Here is a 13,805-nt window from a genome sequence, read left to right as displayed (position 1 = left end):
GTAAGTAGGTTCAGTGTGCTAGTTATTGCAGGTATATATGGGGTTGCCGGGACACTGTGTATCCATGCCCATGATGAAGGTGCATCTCTGAGCACCGAAACAGCTGTCGGCGGGACTGTATGCGGGACCTGATGGGTGGAATACTCTTACTTACCATGATGCGAAGTACACCCTCTCTCCTGCTTTTTTCATAACTTCCTATGTCTGTTTTATGCACTTTATTATGCCATTAATAAATTTTAGGACACTTTCTGATAATTGGATGTTGCTGGCTTTCTAATACTGCGTGTGTGTGTGTATGTGTGTATGTATGTGTATATATATATATATATATATATATATATATATATATATATATATATATATATATATATATATATATATATATATATATATATATATATATATATATATATATATATATATATATATATATATATATATATTGTCTGTCTGGGCAACTTTGAGCTGAAAGTCGCTCAAAACCAATAGGTTTGAGTGTGTGGGTGAGCACACCTTAAGTAAGACTCACATGGGGTGCCATCGCCTGGATTCTCCCAACAGGGGAGTCCGAAATAATGTAGCAGATAGGGCGGCACTCACGGCAAAAGAAGGCTCTCAATGCGGAGATACGATCAACATTTCGAAGTTTATTATGGAAACCTCGTCATCAGGATACAATACAATATACAACAATGACAGTTTATATACATACCAGAAACCAGTGAGAAGAACGCTGATTGCACGAGTCCCGGGGTACATGACGTCATCATCCGGCTGCCGTTGTCATGGTAATACCACGCAAATGACGCACAGACGATGCGTCTCCCGCCCTTCGCCCGGTCAGTGGTTCCACGTGATTGAGACGTCATCATCGGGGCCCGGTCGTCATGACAACAACGGCGCACCGTATATATCTTTGTGTGTGTGTGTGTGTGTGTATATGTGTATGTATATATATATATATATATATATATATAATTATATTCTCATCTCAATGCCCTATGAGGAACATTTTCTTTATAAAATCTTATTTTACCACCAAAATGAAATTTTGAATAGATGTCCCCACAAATTCTACCTGTTTATAAATGTGGAGAACCCAAAGCAGATATTGTCCACTGCTTGTGGTCCTGTCCCCAGGTACAACTTCTCTGGATGGCTTTACAAGATTGTTACTATTTCCTTGAAAATTATCTTTTAAAATCGAAAAGTGCTGGGCTTCTTGGGGGTTATATTGGAAAGATGTCTCTACTGTGCTCTCAAAGGGTAACCAAATTCTTTTAATAAAATTGGCTTCTGCCACTAAAAATAGCCATATTCTCCCAATGGATCTCCACTGATGCTTTAAGTATTCAACTCCTATACCCTAGAGTTTTCGTTCTCTATGGACTAGACGGAAACATTAAGTTAAAAACAAACTGATGGAGACCTTTTTAAGATCTGGCTTATATATGTATACACCCTATCCAATGACATGAGGGATACCTGGAAAAAAATCTTTACTTTTATTCTGAAATAAAATAATAAAATGTATTACTATGTGATTTTTGTTTTATAAACTTTAAAAAAAATAGCAGTGAGGTGCTTTTTATCATTATTTTTAAGATCAAAGATCCAAAAAAAATGTAGTCCCTGGCATAATTTTATCAAATCTGTTAGGGGTGTTCCCAATCAACAAGATTTGTAATTCGTGTTTCTCTATCATCCGGCAGGGGACACTGGCGTTCACGCTGGGTAATAGAGGTGGATGGCTGGGAACTGGCACACTGTAACTTTAAACAGCTGGCTCCTCCCCTCTAGTACCCACAATCCCCAGTTAGAAAAATTGTGCTCAGGGAGCTGGCCACGAGGAGTTTGTCTCCGTTCTAAACCTTCTCCTTAAGTGTGTATTTTTTCTAGCTTTTCCCTCAAAGGTTCTGCTGCTGCAGCTTTGAGATTTTTCTCTCCCTGCAAGGGAGCTTTGGCGCCGCTGGCTAGTCCAGCGCTCTCTGTCAGGGTCTCATCAAAGACGCCTGCCAGAGTCCTGTGTTCCTGCGGTCTCCCCCCAAAGGGACCGTCAGACACAAACTGCCTGTCTGTCCTGCGTTCCGGCGGTGAAGACATCTAATAGTAAGTACCCCTTCAGCGGGGCGTCCTGTGTGGGTTCTGTCAGTGTGCGCGCGTGTATGCCTGTACCGCTGCTACCGCCGAGCGCTGGGGGTTTTAACCCTCTCTGGGCGGGAGGCTGCTGCAGGGAAACACGCTGAGATAGCGCTGGTAGAAGCAGCTCAGACGCGGTACCGCACGCGGCGGGCGCCATGTTTAAAGTTCAATGCCGCGGGTGAGGGGGGCTTTGGGGCAGTATAAGAGGCTATAATGCATTTATGTTGTGCTGAATATTGCTGTTGGTAGCTCTATTCTAAAGCGCTGTTCTGCTTGTCACCTTTTTCTTTAGGTGCACACAGCAGTGGGACTGTTAACCCTTGGTTTCCCTTAATATAGCTGTATTTGCTTTGAGTAAGGGGGAGGGTTGTTTGCTTACAAGGAGGCTGTGCTTCCCTCTGGTGCCCACAGTCCCTTTGTCCCTACACCTCCTCTGTGTTATTTGTGTGTGTGTGTGGGTTCATTTGATACAAAATGACTGGCAAGGCTTCCACAAAAGCCTCTCAAAAGGCTTTTTGCTGCATCTCCTGTGGTGCAAAGTTTTCGCAGACTTCTGCGGAAGGCAAGGCTACTAAATGTGAGGCATGCCGTGGTGTAGCCCAGGGTCAGCCTGAGGCTTCTAGTGCGCCCCCTGCATGGGCTTCCTCATTGGTGGGTGCTATGTCTCAGTTGTCCTCTGAGCTAGCGGAGTCCAGGGTGGCTCAGCCAGCGTGGGTCTCTTCTTTAACTAGATCCATGGATTCGTTTGTTTCCTCGATGTCTGTCCCTGCCATTCAGCAGAGACGTCCGAAACGGCCGTTGGTACATTACCACGACTCTGATGATTCGGGAGATGAACCGGTGTTTTTGGGGGACGACCTGGACCCAGATTTGGATGACGACCAGGTTCTACAGGCAACGGATCCAGAACCGGCCCCGGCTGGGGTGGAGGCTCTGATAGTTGCTGTAAAGCGGGTCCTTAACTTTCCTGAAGAGCCTGAGCCCGTGTCCCAGGATCTAGAGCTCTTTGAGGTACGTCCTAGACAGATGGTTGTTTTTCCTTTTCCTAAACAGGAGCAGCTGAATTCAGCATGGTTGAACCCGGATAAGAGGTTCCAGGTTCCAAAGAAGTTTCTTTCTTTATATCCTTTTCAGCCGTCCGCACTTGCACAGTGGGTGACGCCTCCGCCAGTGGATGCTTCTTTCTCGCGCTTGTCCAAGAAGACTACCCTGCCGGTCCCGGGGGCTACCGCCTTAAAGGACCCTGCAGATAGGAAGCTGGAGAATACGCTCAAGGCTATCTATGTGGCGTCAGGGACGCAGCTACGTCCAGCAGTAGTATCAGCCTGGGTAAGTAAAGCTGTTTCCAAATGGGCGGAACAGTTGATCCAGGGCCTGGAAGAGGGGGTTCCCCGCCAGGATTTAAGGGTTCTGGCAGAGCATATCCGAGAATCGGCTGATTTCCTTACGGACGCGTCCAAGGATATCACGACGGTTGCTACCAGGGTATCGGCTAACTCTATCGCCGCCAGAAGAGCCTTGTGGTTGCGGTCCTGGCAAGCGGACATGGAGTCTAAGAAGGCGGTAGAGGCCTTGCCGTTTACTGGAGACATGCTGTTCGGCCCTGAGCTGGATAAGTGGATCTCCCAGGCCACGGGAGGTAAGTCGGCTTTTCTGCCTTCTGCTCCTCCACCGGCGAGACGGCAGTACACGGGTCCATCGTTCAATTCCTTTCGCCCACAGCAGTCCTTTCGCGGCAGGGGAAGAGGCTCTTCCTCTTCCTTTCGTGGGTCCCGTGGAAAGACAAGAGGACAGCCTGCGGCCAGGGCCCAGTTGCCCAAGCCCCAGGATAAGCCTGCAGCGTGACTATCCTCCAGCCATGCTGGGGGATTCTCAGGTCGGGGCCCGTCTTCTGGAGTTTCGACAGCAGTGGCTTGCCACCACGTCGGATCCTTGGGTCCGTCTGCTTATTTCAGACGGATACAAGATTCAGTTTGCAGGTCCCCCTCCTTCAAGATTTTTCACAACTGCTCTGCCACGCGAGCAGGAGAAGAGAGTACAGCTGCAAGGGGCTATAGAGAAGCTTTTGAAATCCAGAGTGATCATGCCGGTGCCTTTCAGGGAGAGGGAAAGAGGATTTTACTCAAATCTTTTCACGGTTCCCAAGCCAGATGGATCCGCCAGACCCATTTTAAACCTCAAGGCACTCAATTTGTACGTCCAGTACCATCCGTTCAAGATGGAGTCAATACATTCTGTCATAGCCTCTCTAGAGCCCCAGGAGTTCTTGCTTTCTTTAGACATAAAGGATGCATACCTCCACGTTCCAATATGGGTTCACCATCAATCTTTTCTCAGGTTCGCTGTTGGACAGGAGCATTTCCAGTTTCGCGCCCTTCCGTTCGGGCTGTCCTCTGCCCCTCGCGTCTTTACGAAACTGTTGTCAGTCCTGCTAGCTTGTCTGAGGCTTCAGGGCATCAATATCGTGCCGTACTTGGACGACCTGCTGATAAAGGCTTCATCCCCTTCAATTCTGCAGGAGCATGCCCACAGAACGATTCTGTTCCTGACGCAGCACGGGTGGATAATGAATTATCCGAAGTCCTCATTGGTACCGTCCCAACGCCTACAATTCCTGGGCCTGTTGCTGGATACCAGCGCACAGAGAATATTCCTACCAGAGGACAAGATCGCCTCCATCCGGTTGTTGGTGCGTCAGATTCTACTCCACAAGAGAGTTCAGATCCTGCTTTGCATTCGACTGATAGGAAAGATGGTGGCAGCTTTTCCGGCGCTTCAGTTCGGGAGGCTCCACTCTCGAACCCTTCAGTTGGACTTGCTTCGTCAATGGTCAGGCTCTCACCTGTTCATCCACCGGAGGGTGCAGCTATCCAGTCAAGCAAGGTCGTCACTGCTGTGGTGGCTACACAGACAGAATTTGACTCAGGGCCGGCGGTTCGCCATATGGGATTGGATAGTTCTGACAACAGACGCCAGTCTCACAGGTTGGGGCGCGGTCATTTTAGATCGTCGCCTACAGGGTCTCTGGAGTCAGTGGGAAGCAAGTCTGCCCATAAACGTCCTCGAGCTCAGGGCAATTCACAATGCTCTACTAGCTGTTCCAGGCATGGTTCGGGGGAAGTCCGTCAAGGTCCAGTCGGACAACGCGACGGCTGTCGCATACCTCAACAGGCAAGGAGGCACCAAGAGCAGAGGCGCCATGAAGGAGGCCGCAAGGATTCTACACTGGGCGGAGAGACACGAAGTGATTCTGTCGGCAGTATACCTGCCAGGAGTCGACAATTGGGAGGCCGACTTTCTGAGCAGGCAGATGTTCCATCCGGGGGAATGGTCCCTGCATCCCGACGTGTTTCAGGAGCTAGTCAGGAGATGGGGTCTGCCTCAGATAGACCTCATGGCCTCCAGGCAGAACCATCAGCTTCCCCGTTACGTCTCACGGACAAGGGACGCCGGAGCTTGGGCAGTGGACGCTCTGGAGGTTCGGTGGCCCTTCCACTTCGTCTACCTATTTCCTCCGATTCCTCTTCTAGGAAGGATTCTCAAAAAGATAAGAAGGGAAGGGGTCCGAGCCGTGTTGATTGCTCCGTTCTGGCCCAGACGCACTTGGTTCGCCGAGATTCAGTCCCTGCTCATAGACCAGCCTTGGACACTTCCGGACAGGCCGGATCTCCTCCAGCAGGGACCATTTCTGCACCCGGCACTGAAGCCACTCCGTTTAACGGCGTGGCTATTGAAGAAGACATCTTGAGGAAGAAGGGGATACCGGCGTCAGTAATCCCCACGATGTTGGCGGCCCGTAAGCCGGTTTCCGCAAAACATTATCACCGGATATGGCGAGCGTATTCCACTTGGTGTTCCGCTCGGGGTTACCCGTTCAGGAGTTTCCATCTACCTAGGCTACTTCGATTTCTACAGTCGGGGTTGGATTCAGGGCTTCGATTGGCTTCCCTGAAGGTCCAGGTTTCGTCACTGTCCATCCTGTTTCAGAAGAAGCTGGCTTCGGTGCCAGAAATCAAGACGTTTTTGCAAGGGGTGGCCAGAGTCCAGCCCCCCTTCGTTCCTCCTACGCCGCCGTGGGATCTGCCTTTGGTTTTGCGCTTCCTGCAGTCCGATGCTTTTGAGCCCTTGGAGCAGGTAGATTTAAAATTCCTGACATGGAAGACAGTTACGCTGTTGGCTCTGGCTTCGGCAAGGAGAGTCTCAGAGTTGGGGGCTCTGTCTTGCCGGGCACCTTTTCTTGTTTTTCATCCGGACAGGGCGGAGCTTCGTACGAGGGCCTCCTTCCTGCCTAAAGTGGTTACTTCTTTTCACGTGAATCAACCGATTGTCATCCCTGCCTTTACGGACTCCGACCCGCAATCGGTCTCCCTGGATGTGGTCCGAGCTTTGCGAGTTTATGTGTCCAGAACTGCGTCCTTGAGGAAATCAGACGGCCTATTTGTCCTGTATGACGCCCTTAAACGGGGTTGGCCGGCCTCTAAGCAGACCATAGCTCGCTGGATCAAGCTCACTATTAGGCAGGCCTATTTGGCTGAAGGTAGGGCTCCGCCTTCCTCTATCACAGCTCACTCCACCCGGTCGGTGGGCACGTCGTGGGCGGCGCGACGAGGCGCGTCTTCAGTTCAGCTATGTAGAGCGGCTACTTGGTCGTCCTCTCACACCTTCATTAGGTTCTATAGATTCGACACGTTCGCCTCTTCAGCGGCGGATTTTGGTCGATTGGTCTTGCAGGCTCCTCCGAGTTCTCCCGCCCAAGGGGGAATCTTTGGAACCTCCCCAGCGTGAACGCCAGTGTCCCCTGCCGGATGATAGAGAAAAGAGGAATTTGGTACCTACCGGTAATTCCGTTTCTCTGAATCCGCAGGGGACACTGGCCTCCCTCCCTACTCTGGTCGCCTGCCGGTCATTGTTGTCATGTGTGTACAGTTGTTATTGTCTGTATATATGCATATATGTTGTAAATATGTGGTTATTTGTCAATAGTAGTCTGGTGTCCTTCCTCTCGTTCCAATTTTCCTAACTGGGGATTGTGGGTACTAGAGGGGAGGAGCCAGCTGTTTAAAGTTACAGTGTGCCAGTTCCCAGCCATCCACCTCTATTACCCAGCGTGAACGCCAGTGTCCCCTGCGGATTCAGAGAAACGGAATTACCGGTAGGTACCAAATTCCTCTTTTTATTAGACTGCTAATATTAGTTTGAAGCTTTGGTTTATTAATTATTTTACACTGAGTTTAATTTCAAATGCCCTATATTAATTGTGATGTTTCGTTGCCTTGGCACCATACTAATGAGGAGCATTATTAGGCTTTTATTATATAGGTTGACTTTTGCAGATTTGCTTCTGCTCTCTGCTTCTCTTGTGCAAAAAAGGCTTTAATCTTATCAATTACTATTAAAGCTTTTTTTGCACAAGATAAAGTCCTGGAGTGATGCCTTCTATCTATCTATCTATCTATCTATCTATCTATCTATCTATCCTCATTTCTCAGTGATATTAGAGTATGTATAGCTTCTTACCCAGCATACATTTTTTTCTTTTACTTTCTGGATAGAACACCATATAAATATTTTTTAACAAAAAACATAAGGGGTGGCTTTACAAAGGAAGAAAAATGGCAGCTATTTCCCCTCTAAAATTAAGTAGCTTTCCCTCCCCCAGACCTAAAACATTGATTCAATTAAAAACCTGTAGCCTGATGTTGTGGCCCCATTGTGACCTCTCTGTATCCCTCATGCTCTGGGTAAGGAACCTACAGCCTTGAAGTGCATTTAACCTCTCATATCTTTAGCAAAGTTATTTTTGTTTCAGATTTTCTCCAGGTTTTTTTTTTACATGCAAAATAAAAGCCTTATTCTATACTGATAAGTATTTATACTTCTCGATCTGTTTAATGTCGTTACAAATACATTAAATACTAGGTGGTAGATTTATTAAGCCTGGTGAAGTGATAACTCACCAGCCAATCGGCTACAAATTGGGTTAAGACCGTTCGGAGCGTATTGGCTGGTGCATTATTACCGAACACTTTATCACTTCACCAATCTCAATACATCTTCCCCCTAGAACTTCACTAGAAATAGAGATGATCTAATCAATTGAGAAGATTGTGTTACCACACACATTGTGTGCATTATGAGCAAATCATAGTTTTATTCATATAAACTCCATTTTTATTTAAAAAAAGAAAGCTTGATTATGTGCGTTACTGCCTCACAGCACCGAGGTCGTAGGTTTGATTCCCACCATGGCCCTAACTGTGTAGAGTTTGTTTATTCTCCCCAGGCTTGTGAGGGTTTTCTCCAGGTACTACATTTTCTTCTCACAATCTAAAAATAAATTGGTAGGTTAATTGGCCCTTGATAAAACCCTAGGATGTAAATCAGCAGTCTACGGTGGGCCAAGTGGTTCTTATCTGCCCTCAAATTCTCTGTTTCCATGTTAAATCTATTTAATCCACATGTGGGCCATGATAAAGATTCTACGTCTTTTTTTTTTCTTTTTTTTTTACGTTCTGTGTTAATCCTGTTTAAAGAACTGGATATTTACAGGCAATCTAAGGTATGAGGGCCCTGCTCGCAAGCTTACAAGTCATATTTGGCCTGTTTTCTTCAGATTCGGTTGGATCTGGCAGACCGATCTGAAGAAGAAAAGTCAAATCCAAGCACCCTCAGATCGGATGTGCGGCTGAGTCTCCGATCCATCTGGCAAAAATCTTAAGGCCCCCATACATACACTATGCGGTTTGGGCAAGATTTCACCCGATTCTGTGGAATCGGCCCAAATCGCATGTGTAGACATCCCGTCCGACACAATGTGCGGTCCCTTGCACATCGAATCGGAGACAGGAGATCGGACGGGCTACACATAGCATTTGCCAAATCTTAAGTGCAGACTGGAGCTGGGCGGGGATGGCAGCCAGCGGGGAATGACGGCGACCCTGAGAGCCGGGTGGAAGGAGCAGGTCGGGCAGAAGTCACCGGCCAGTGGTCGGGCCAGCGAGATGAGCCAGGCAGTACACACTTACGCCCATACAAATGAATGACAATATTTCTTTGTTGCGCACACCACTGTGACAGGTCATCTATATTTTAGCAATGGAATTTGTAATGATCAGTATTGCTTTGCTGTAGTTTTGCTGTTCCTGTCTTTTTGTACAGTTTCTGGACTGAGCCATGATGACCTCATACATACTTATTGTGGGTTGCTCCTTCTTTCATACCGGGTCATTTACATCAGGAATGACGTTGTATGCACACTGCACAAACAGAAAGGTAGTCTAAAGGAAAATGCTAAGTAAGCTGCTGGCTTATAATTGTTGAAGAAATACGTACTGTGTGTTTTTCAAAATTGTAGGTTTTGCATTTGAAAATGATCTGTTCAATAATCCAGTTAGAGGTGGTGGTCACACTGGAAACTAAAGGCTACTAACAGCACTTGTCTAATGTTCATGGCCGGGAATAGCTTTGTATATGATTCATTAAGTAGATTTATAATATTGACAATTAATGTGTAGCTTATTCTTTTAATGTATGTAAGGGTTTCGGGTACTTATGTAATATCTGGACTCCCGGTTTTCTTATGAGACCGTGTCCCCTCGGTGGGCACGCTGCGCTCGCCACACTATATAAAATCAACTCCATGCGTAGTTGGATAGTAGGGGTATGAAAAAATGGGGTGCATTTAACATGGGAGTCCAGATAATACATAAGTACCGGGTTTCCTTACAAGGGTGGTATTCAATGATTCTGATTACTGCTATTGCATACACGTTAAGTCAGGCATGACCAAACTACGGCCCTCTAGCTGTTGTGAAACTACAAGACCCATCATGCCTTGCCACAGTTTTGCATTTATGGAATGCTAAAACTAATATAAGGCATGCTGGCATTTGTAGTTTCACAACAGCTGGAGGGCCACTGTTTGGTCATGTCTGTATTAAGTGTATATATCTCAGGACTAGATTTATCAAGCTTAGGGGGGTATGCAATGTGTCGCCGCTATTTCCAACGTGGGAAATAGCGGCGGTCCAGATTCAATGCTGTCTTTAGTGACAGCATTGAAGCGGGATCATGGCAGAACGGGCCCGACTTTAGAAGTGGTCGGATTGTCACGATCCCGCCCGCAGATCGCAAATCCACGGGCATTTTTGTGGCCACGCCCTCTTTGCGGCACACGGAACATTGAATCCTGTCTGTCCTTCTGCGCTCGATCAGACTGCAAACGGGCCAGGATCACGACTGTCGGCTGGGATAGACAGCCGTGATCCCAGATTGCATACCCCCCTTAAAGTGATAAAATGGAGCGTGATCAACTACCAGCCAATCGGCTCCTAACTGTCATGACAGTTATGGTCTGAATTGCTGGTTGTTTATCACTCTCCACTTTATCCCTTTCTGAAGCTTGATACATCTAGCCCCCAGTCTTCCTTATGTGTATACATGACCACAGTTTCATAGCACTTTTTAGGGCCTATTTACTTTAATCCAATCTATTTCCAAATACTAAAAACTTTGCGTGCTTTAAGTTATTATTTAAAATCCTAATACATGGAAAAGAAGTATAACGGGTTGAGTGTTTTTAATTTAGAAATATTGTGTCTACTACATGAGTATTTGGAGTGTGACTCATGGCTGCAATTCCTGGAAGCCACTTGGGAGGGATGGGGGAGGGGGAGCTAATGTCCGATTTCCAGTAATCTCCTGTGTGAGACACCTTCCTATCCCACCCTAGGAGTGTGTGATTTACAATAGGGGGGTTGTTCGACATTATACAATTCTATAGTATCTTTGAATTCTTTCCTCCTTTGATACATATTTTAAAACCTTCTTAAAAGAAATCTCTAAAGTGGGAACTGATCATATCATTTATAATGTATATTAAAATGACGAACGGGCAAGGTCAAAACATCCGCAACCATTCATAATTATATTGGGAAGTTGCGAGTCACAAAGCTGATCATGTTTGTAACTGGAGATCGTATTTCCGCGTCTTACTGATGTTTTATTGCTGCCTTTTTTTATTTGGATATTCCTGCATTGTAATGCTTGGACAAATGAACTTTAAATCTCAGTCACGTTAAAAAGATTATTTTCTTTTCTTTTTTCCTTTTCATAGGTATGAAACAGAATATATGTAACTGTTTTACTGTTTTCTAAAATCTGGTTTTTAATTTATTATTTTTTTTGCATTGAAGAAACTGATATGACTGAGGGATCACAGTAACTATGGTCATTTTGTATATGTATAATGGGTATAAATGCTATGTCCAATTCTTAAGTGCTAATAATCTTTTTAACAAACAATTATTAAACAGATATTTAATCTCTTCATCTACCCACCTCTTCAATTGTAAATCTGCTTTATGTAGTTTTTTTCTGTAATTTACCAATGTCTTAGCCACTTCCTGTATTATAAAATAATTGACTCAACATAACCTTAATGGTTGTGTCTAGAAACTAGATGATGTAAAGCACATTGTTGCATCCTAAATATTTGTATTTCATGGTAGTCCATAAATTACAAAGATTTGAAATGACAGTCTATTAAATTAAATTCAGGCACTTTCCGTCCTACTGGATTCAAGTGTCCCTGATATTGGAGAGGCCGCGGGATTAAATTAATTTCATTGTGCCCACACACGGCACTGTTACCTTGCGTACATCCGATTGCTAGGTACAAAAAGCCGGTGCAGCACATACTTACTGGACTAGATCGCATCTAGTTCAAAACGCACGCTGCTTTAGCATTACTAAATGCTTTGCGATCTAGTCCAAAACGCACGGTGGGCAGCATTACTTTTTTTTTTAACTAGAAAGTCTAAGGCACTGGTGGCATTGTTCTTATCGGCATTGGATGGGTTCAGTGCTCCATGGTTTTTTTTTTTTGGTTTTTTTCTAGTTGTATGTTCTCCCTCTGTTTGCCTGTGAACTACCATTTTTTTTTTTTTTCTCCTTCAGTCAAAAAATACACTAGGTTAATGGCAAAATGGACCCTACTCTTATGCTGTTTTCCCACTGCCAAACCTGCTTTGAATCGGTTTTTTAAATGTTTCTTTAAACGGGTCAAAGCTGGTTTTAACCCCTTTCCCACTGCATGTAGTAAACGGTATATTACTGGTTAATTACCGGTTTTTGTACCTTTTCACATTGAACCATTTGTGAAAGGTACAAAACGGTAATTAACCAGTAATATACCCCTGGTACCTGCCCTGCGCCCTCCCCCCCCTCCCCTGGTACTTACCTGCATGGGGGATCCGGGCAGCGGGGTTCACGCATTGCTGGGGAGGCAGCTGGGTCCGGCATGGGCACAGTACTTTGGATGGAGCCCACTGCACCACCAGCACCGTGCCCATGCGGGATGGACCCGCTGCCTTCCCGCTGCCCAGCATCCATCAGCCACAGGGAGGGACCCAAAGTACCTTGCCCATGCCTGACCCCGCTGCCCGGATCCCCCACACAGGTAAGTACCAGGGGAGGGCGGGCACAGGGCAGGTACCAGGGGAGGGGGGGCAGGGCAGGGCAGATACCAGGGGATACCATTTAAGACCCTTTCCCACTACGGCTCTTTAATGGGTAAAACACTACTTTTTACCTGTTTAACAAATACCGGTATTTGTTAAACAGGGAAAGCGCCCTGGAGCTTTCCCACTGCAGCTCTAAAAAAATTTACCTTTTTAAGAGCTGCAGTGGGAAAGGGGTATTACTTACAGCTGCGGTTTGTAGAGATAGAGGGAGCTGCTTAGACCAGTCTGCAAAATTATGAAATTTATGGGTCTATCAGAAGGGGGCATTGCAAAATGATGCAGTTCTAATAGAATTGTTTAATATTGGCTCTGTATCCTCCACGAGTGTCCTGCAAATGGCTTCAATAATGTGTTGCTCATCTAAGTTGGTCAGGTGGGTTTCTGGCTAGTTCTATACCCCTCCCATGTGCGTCGCTGTAGTGTGCGTGTGTTTTGGTAGGGAAGGTATGCCATACGCTCCAACAGGGCGCTGGCACTGATGTAAATCTCTGCTGTGGCTTTACACAACTCAAGATCAATATTGTTAGAGACCTACCTAACGTACATCATTTTTATATTAACCCTTTGAGTGCCAACATCTCTGAGATGTTCAAAATATCCACTAAAATGCCAGTGTTGCTCACATTTGTTATATACATTTAAATAAGCAATATTGTGTAAACAGAGATTTATATTTCCTATATAAGGTAACCATTACAGGTCATTATGATGAATAAAAAAAGTTTGACACCTGTTTTGACAAATTCACTGGGCACTCAAAGGGTTAAAGAACGTTGTTTTTGATGACACATGTTAGTTTTGATCCTGTAGTTAGGGTTTCTTTTAATGTTATTACTTTGACAATTATAAAAGCAACCAGACTTCCTCCTCAAACTTGTATGTGGTCACAGAAATGTTCTATTTATTTAATTTACAGTGTGGATATAGTGGGTAATTTATAGTGGATTTGACCCTGAAAACTCCATTTTTTTTTTTCTCTAAGGACATCAGAAAAACATGGAAGGCCAATTAAAAAGAAAAACTTTGGGTTTTGGAATAATCATATTGAATGGGGAAAAGTGGCCTGCAGACTGTGCGCAGCTGGCTGATGACTGTGCACATGTGGGTGGGGTGCAACCATAATTCCACAAATCTATA

General features: G+C 45.6%; 2 protein-coding genes across 2 annotated transcripts in view; both read left to right on the top strand.

The window, feature by feature from the left end:
- Window positions 1-13,805, top strand: part of TRIM71 (tripartite motif containing 71) — a 78,745-nt gene that overhangs the window by 27,052 nt on the left and 37,888 nt on the right. The window lies entirely within an intron of this gene.
- On the top strand, window positions 1,831-3,990 carry LOC146079814 (uncharacterized). The gene is made up of 2 exons (XM_083186456.1): window positions 1,831-2,112; window positions 2,438-3,990. The coding sequence occupies exon 2, from the start codon at window positions 2,620-2,622 to the stop codon at window positions 3,988-3,990; it is 1,371 nt and encodes a 456-aa protein (XP_083042582.1). The 5' UTR covers window positions 1,831-2,112; window positions 2,438-2,619.

The sequence above is a fragment of the Crinia signifera genome, chromosome 5 (assembly GCF_055691185.1).
Source record: "Crinia signifera chromosome 5, ASM5569118v1, whole genome shotgun sequence".
Taxonomy (NCBI): Eukaryota; Metazoa; Chordata; class Amphibia; order Anura; family Myobatrachidae; genus Crinia; species Crinia signifera.
Note: the sequence above shows the minus strand (reverse complement) of the source record. Positions and strands in the feature narration are given on the sequence as shown.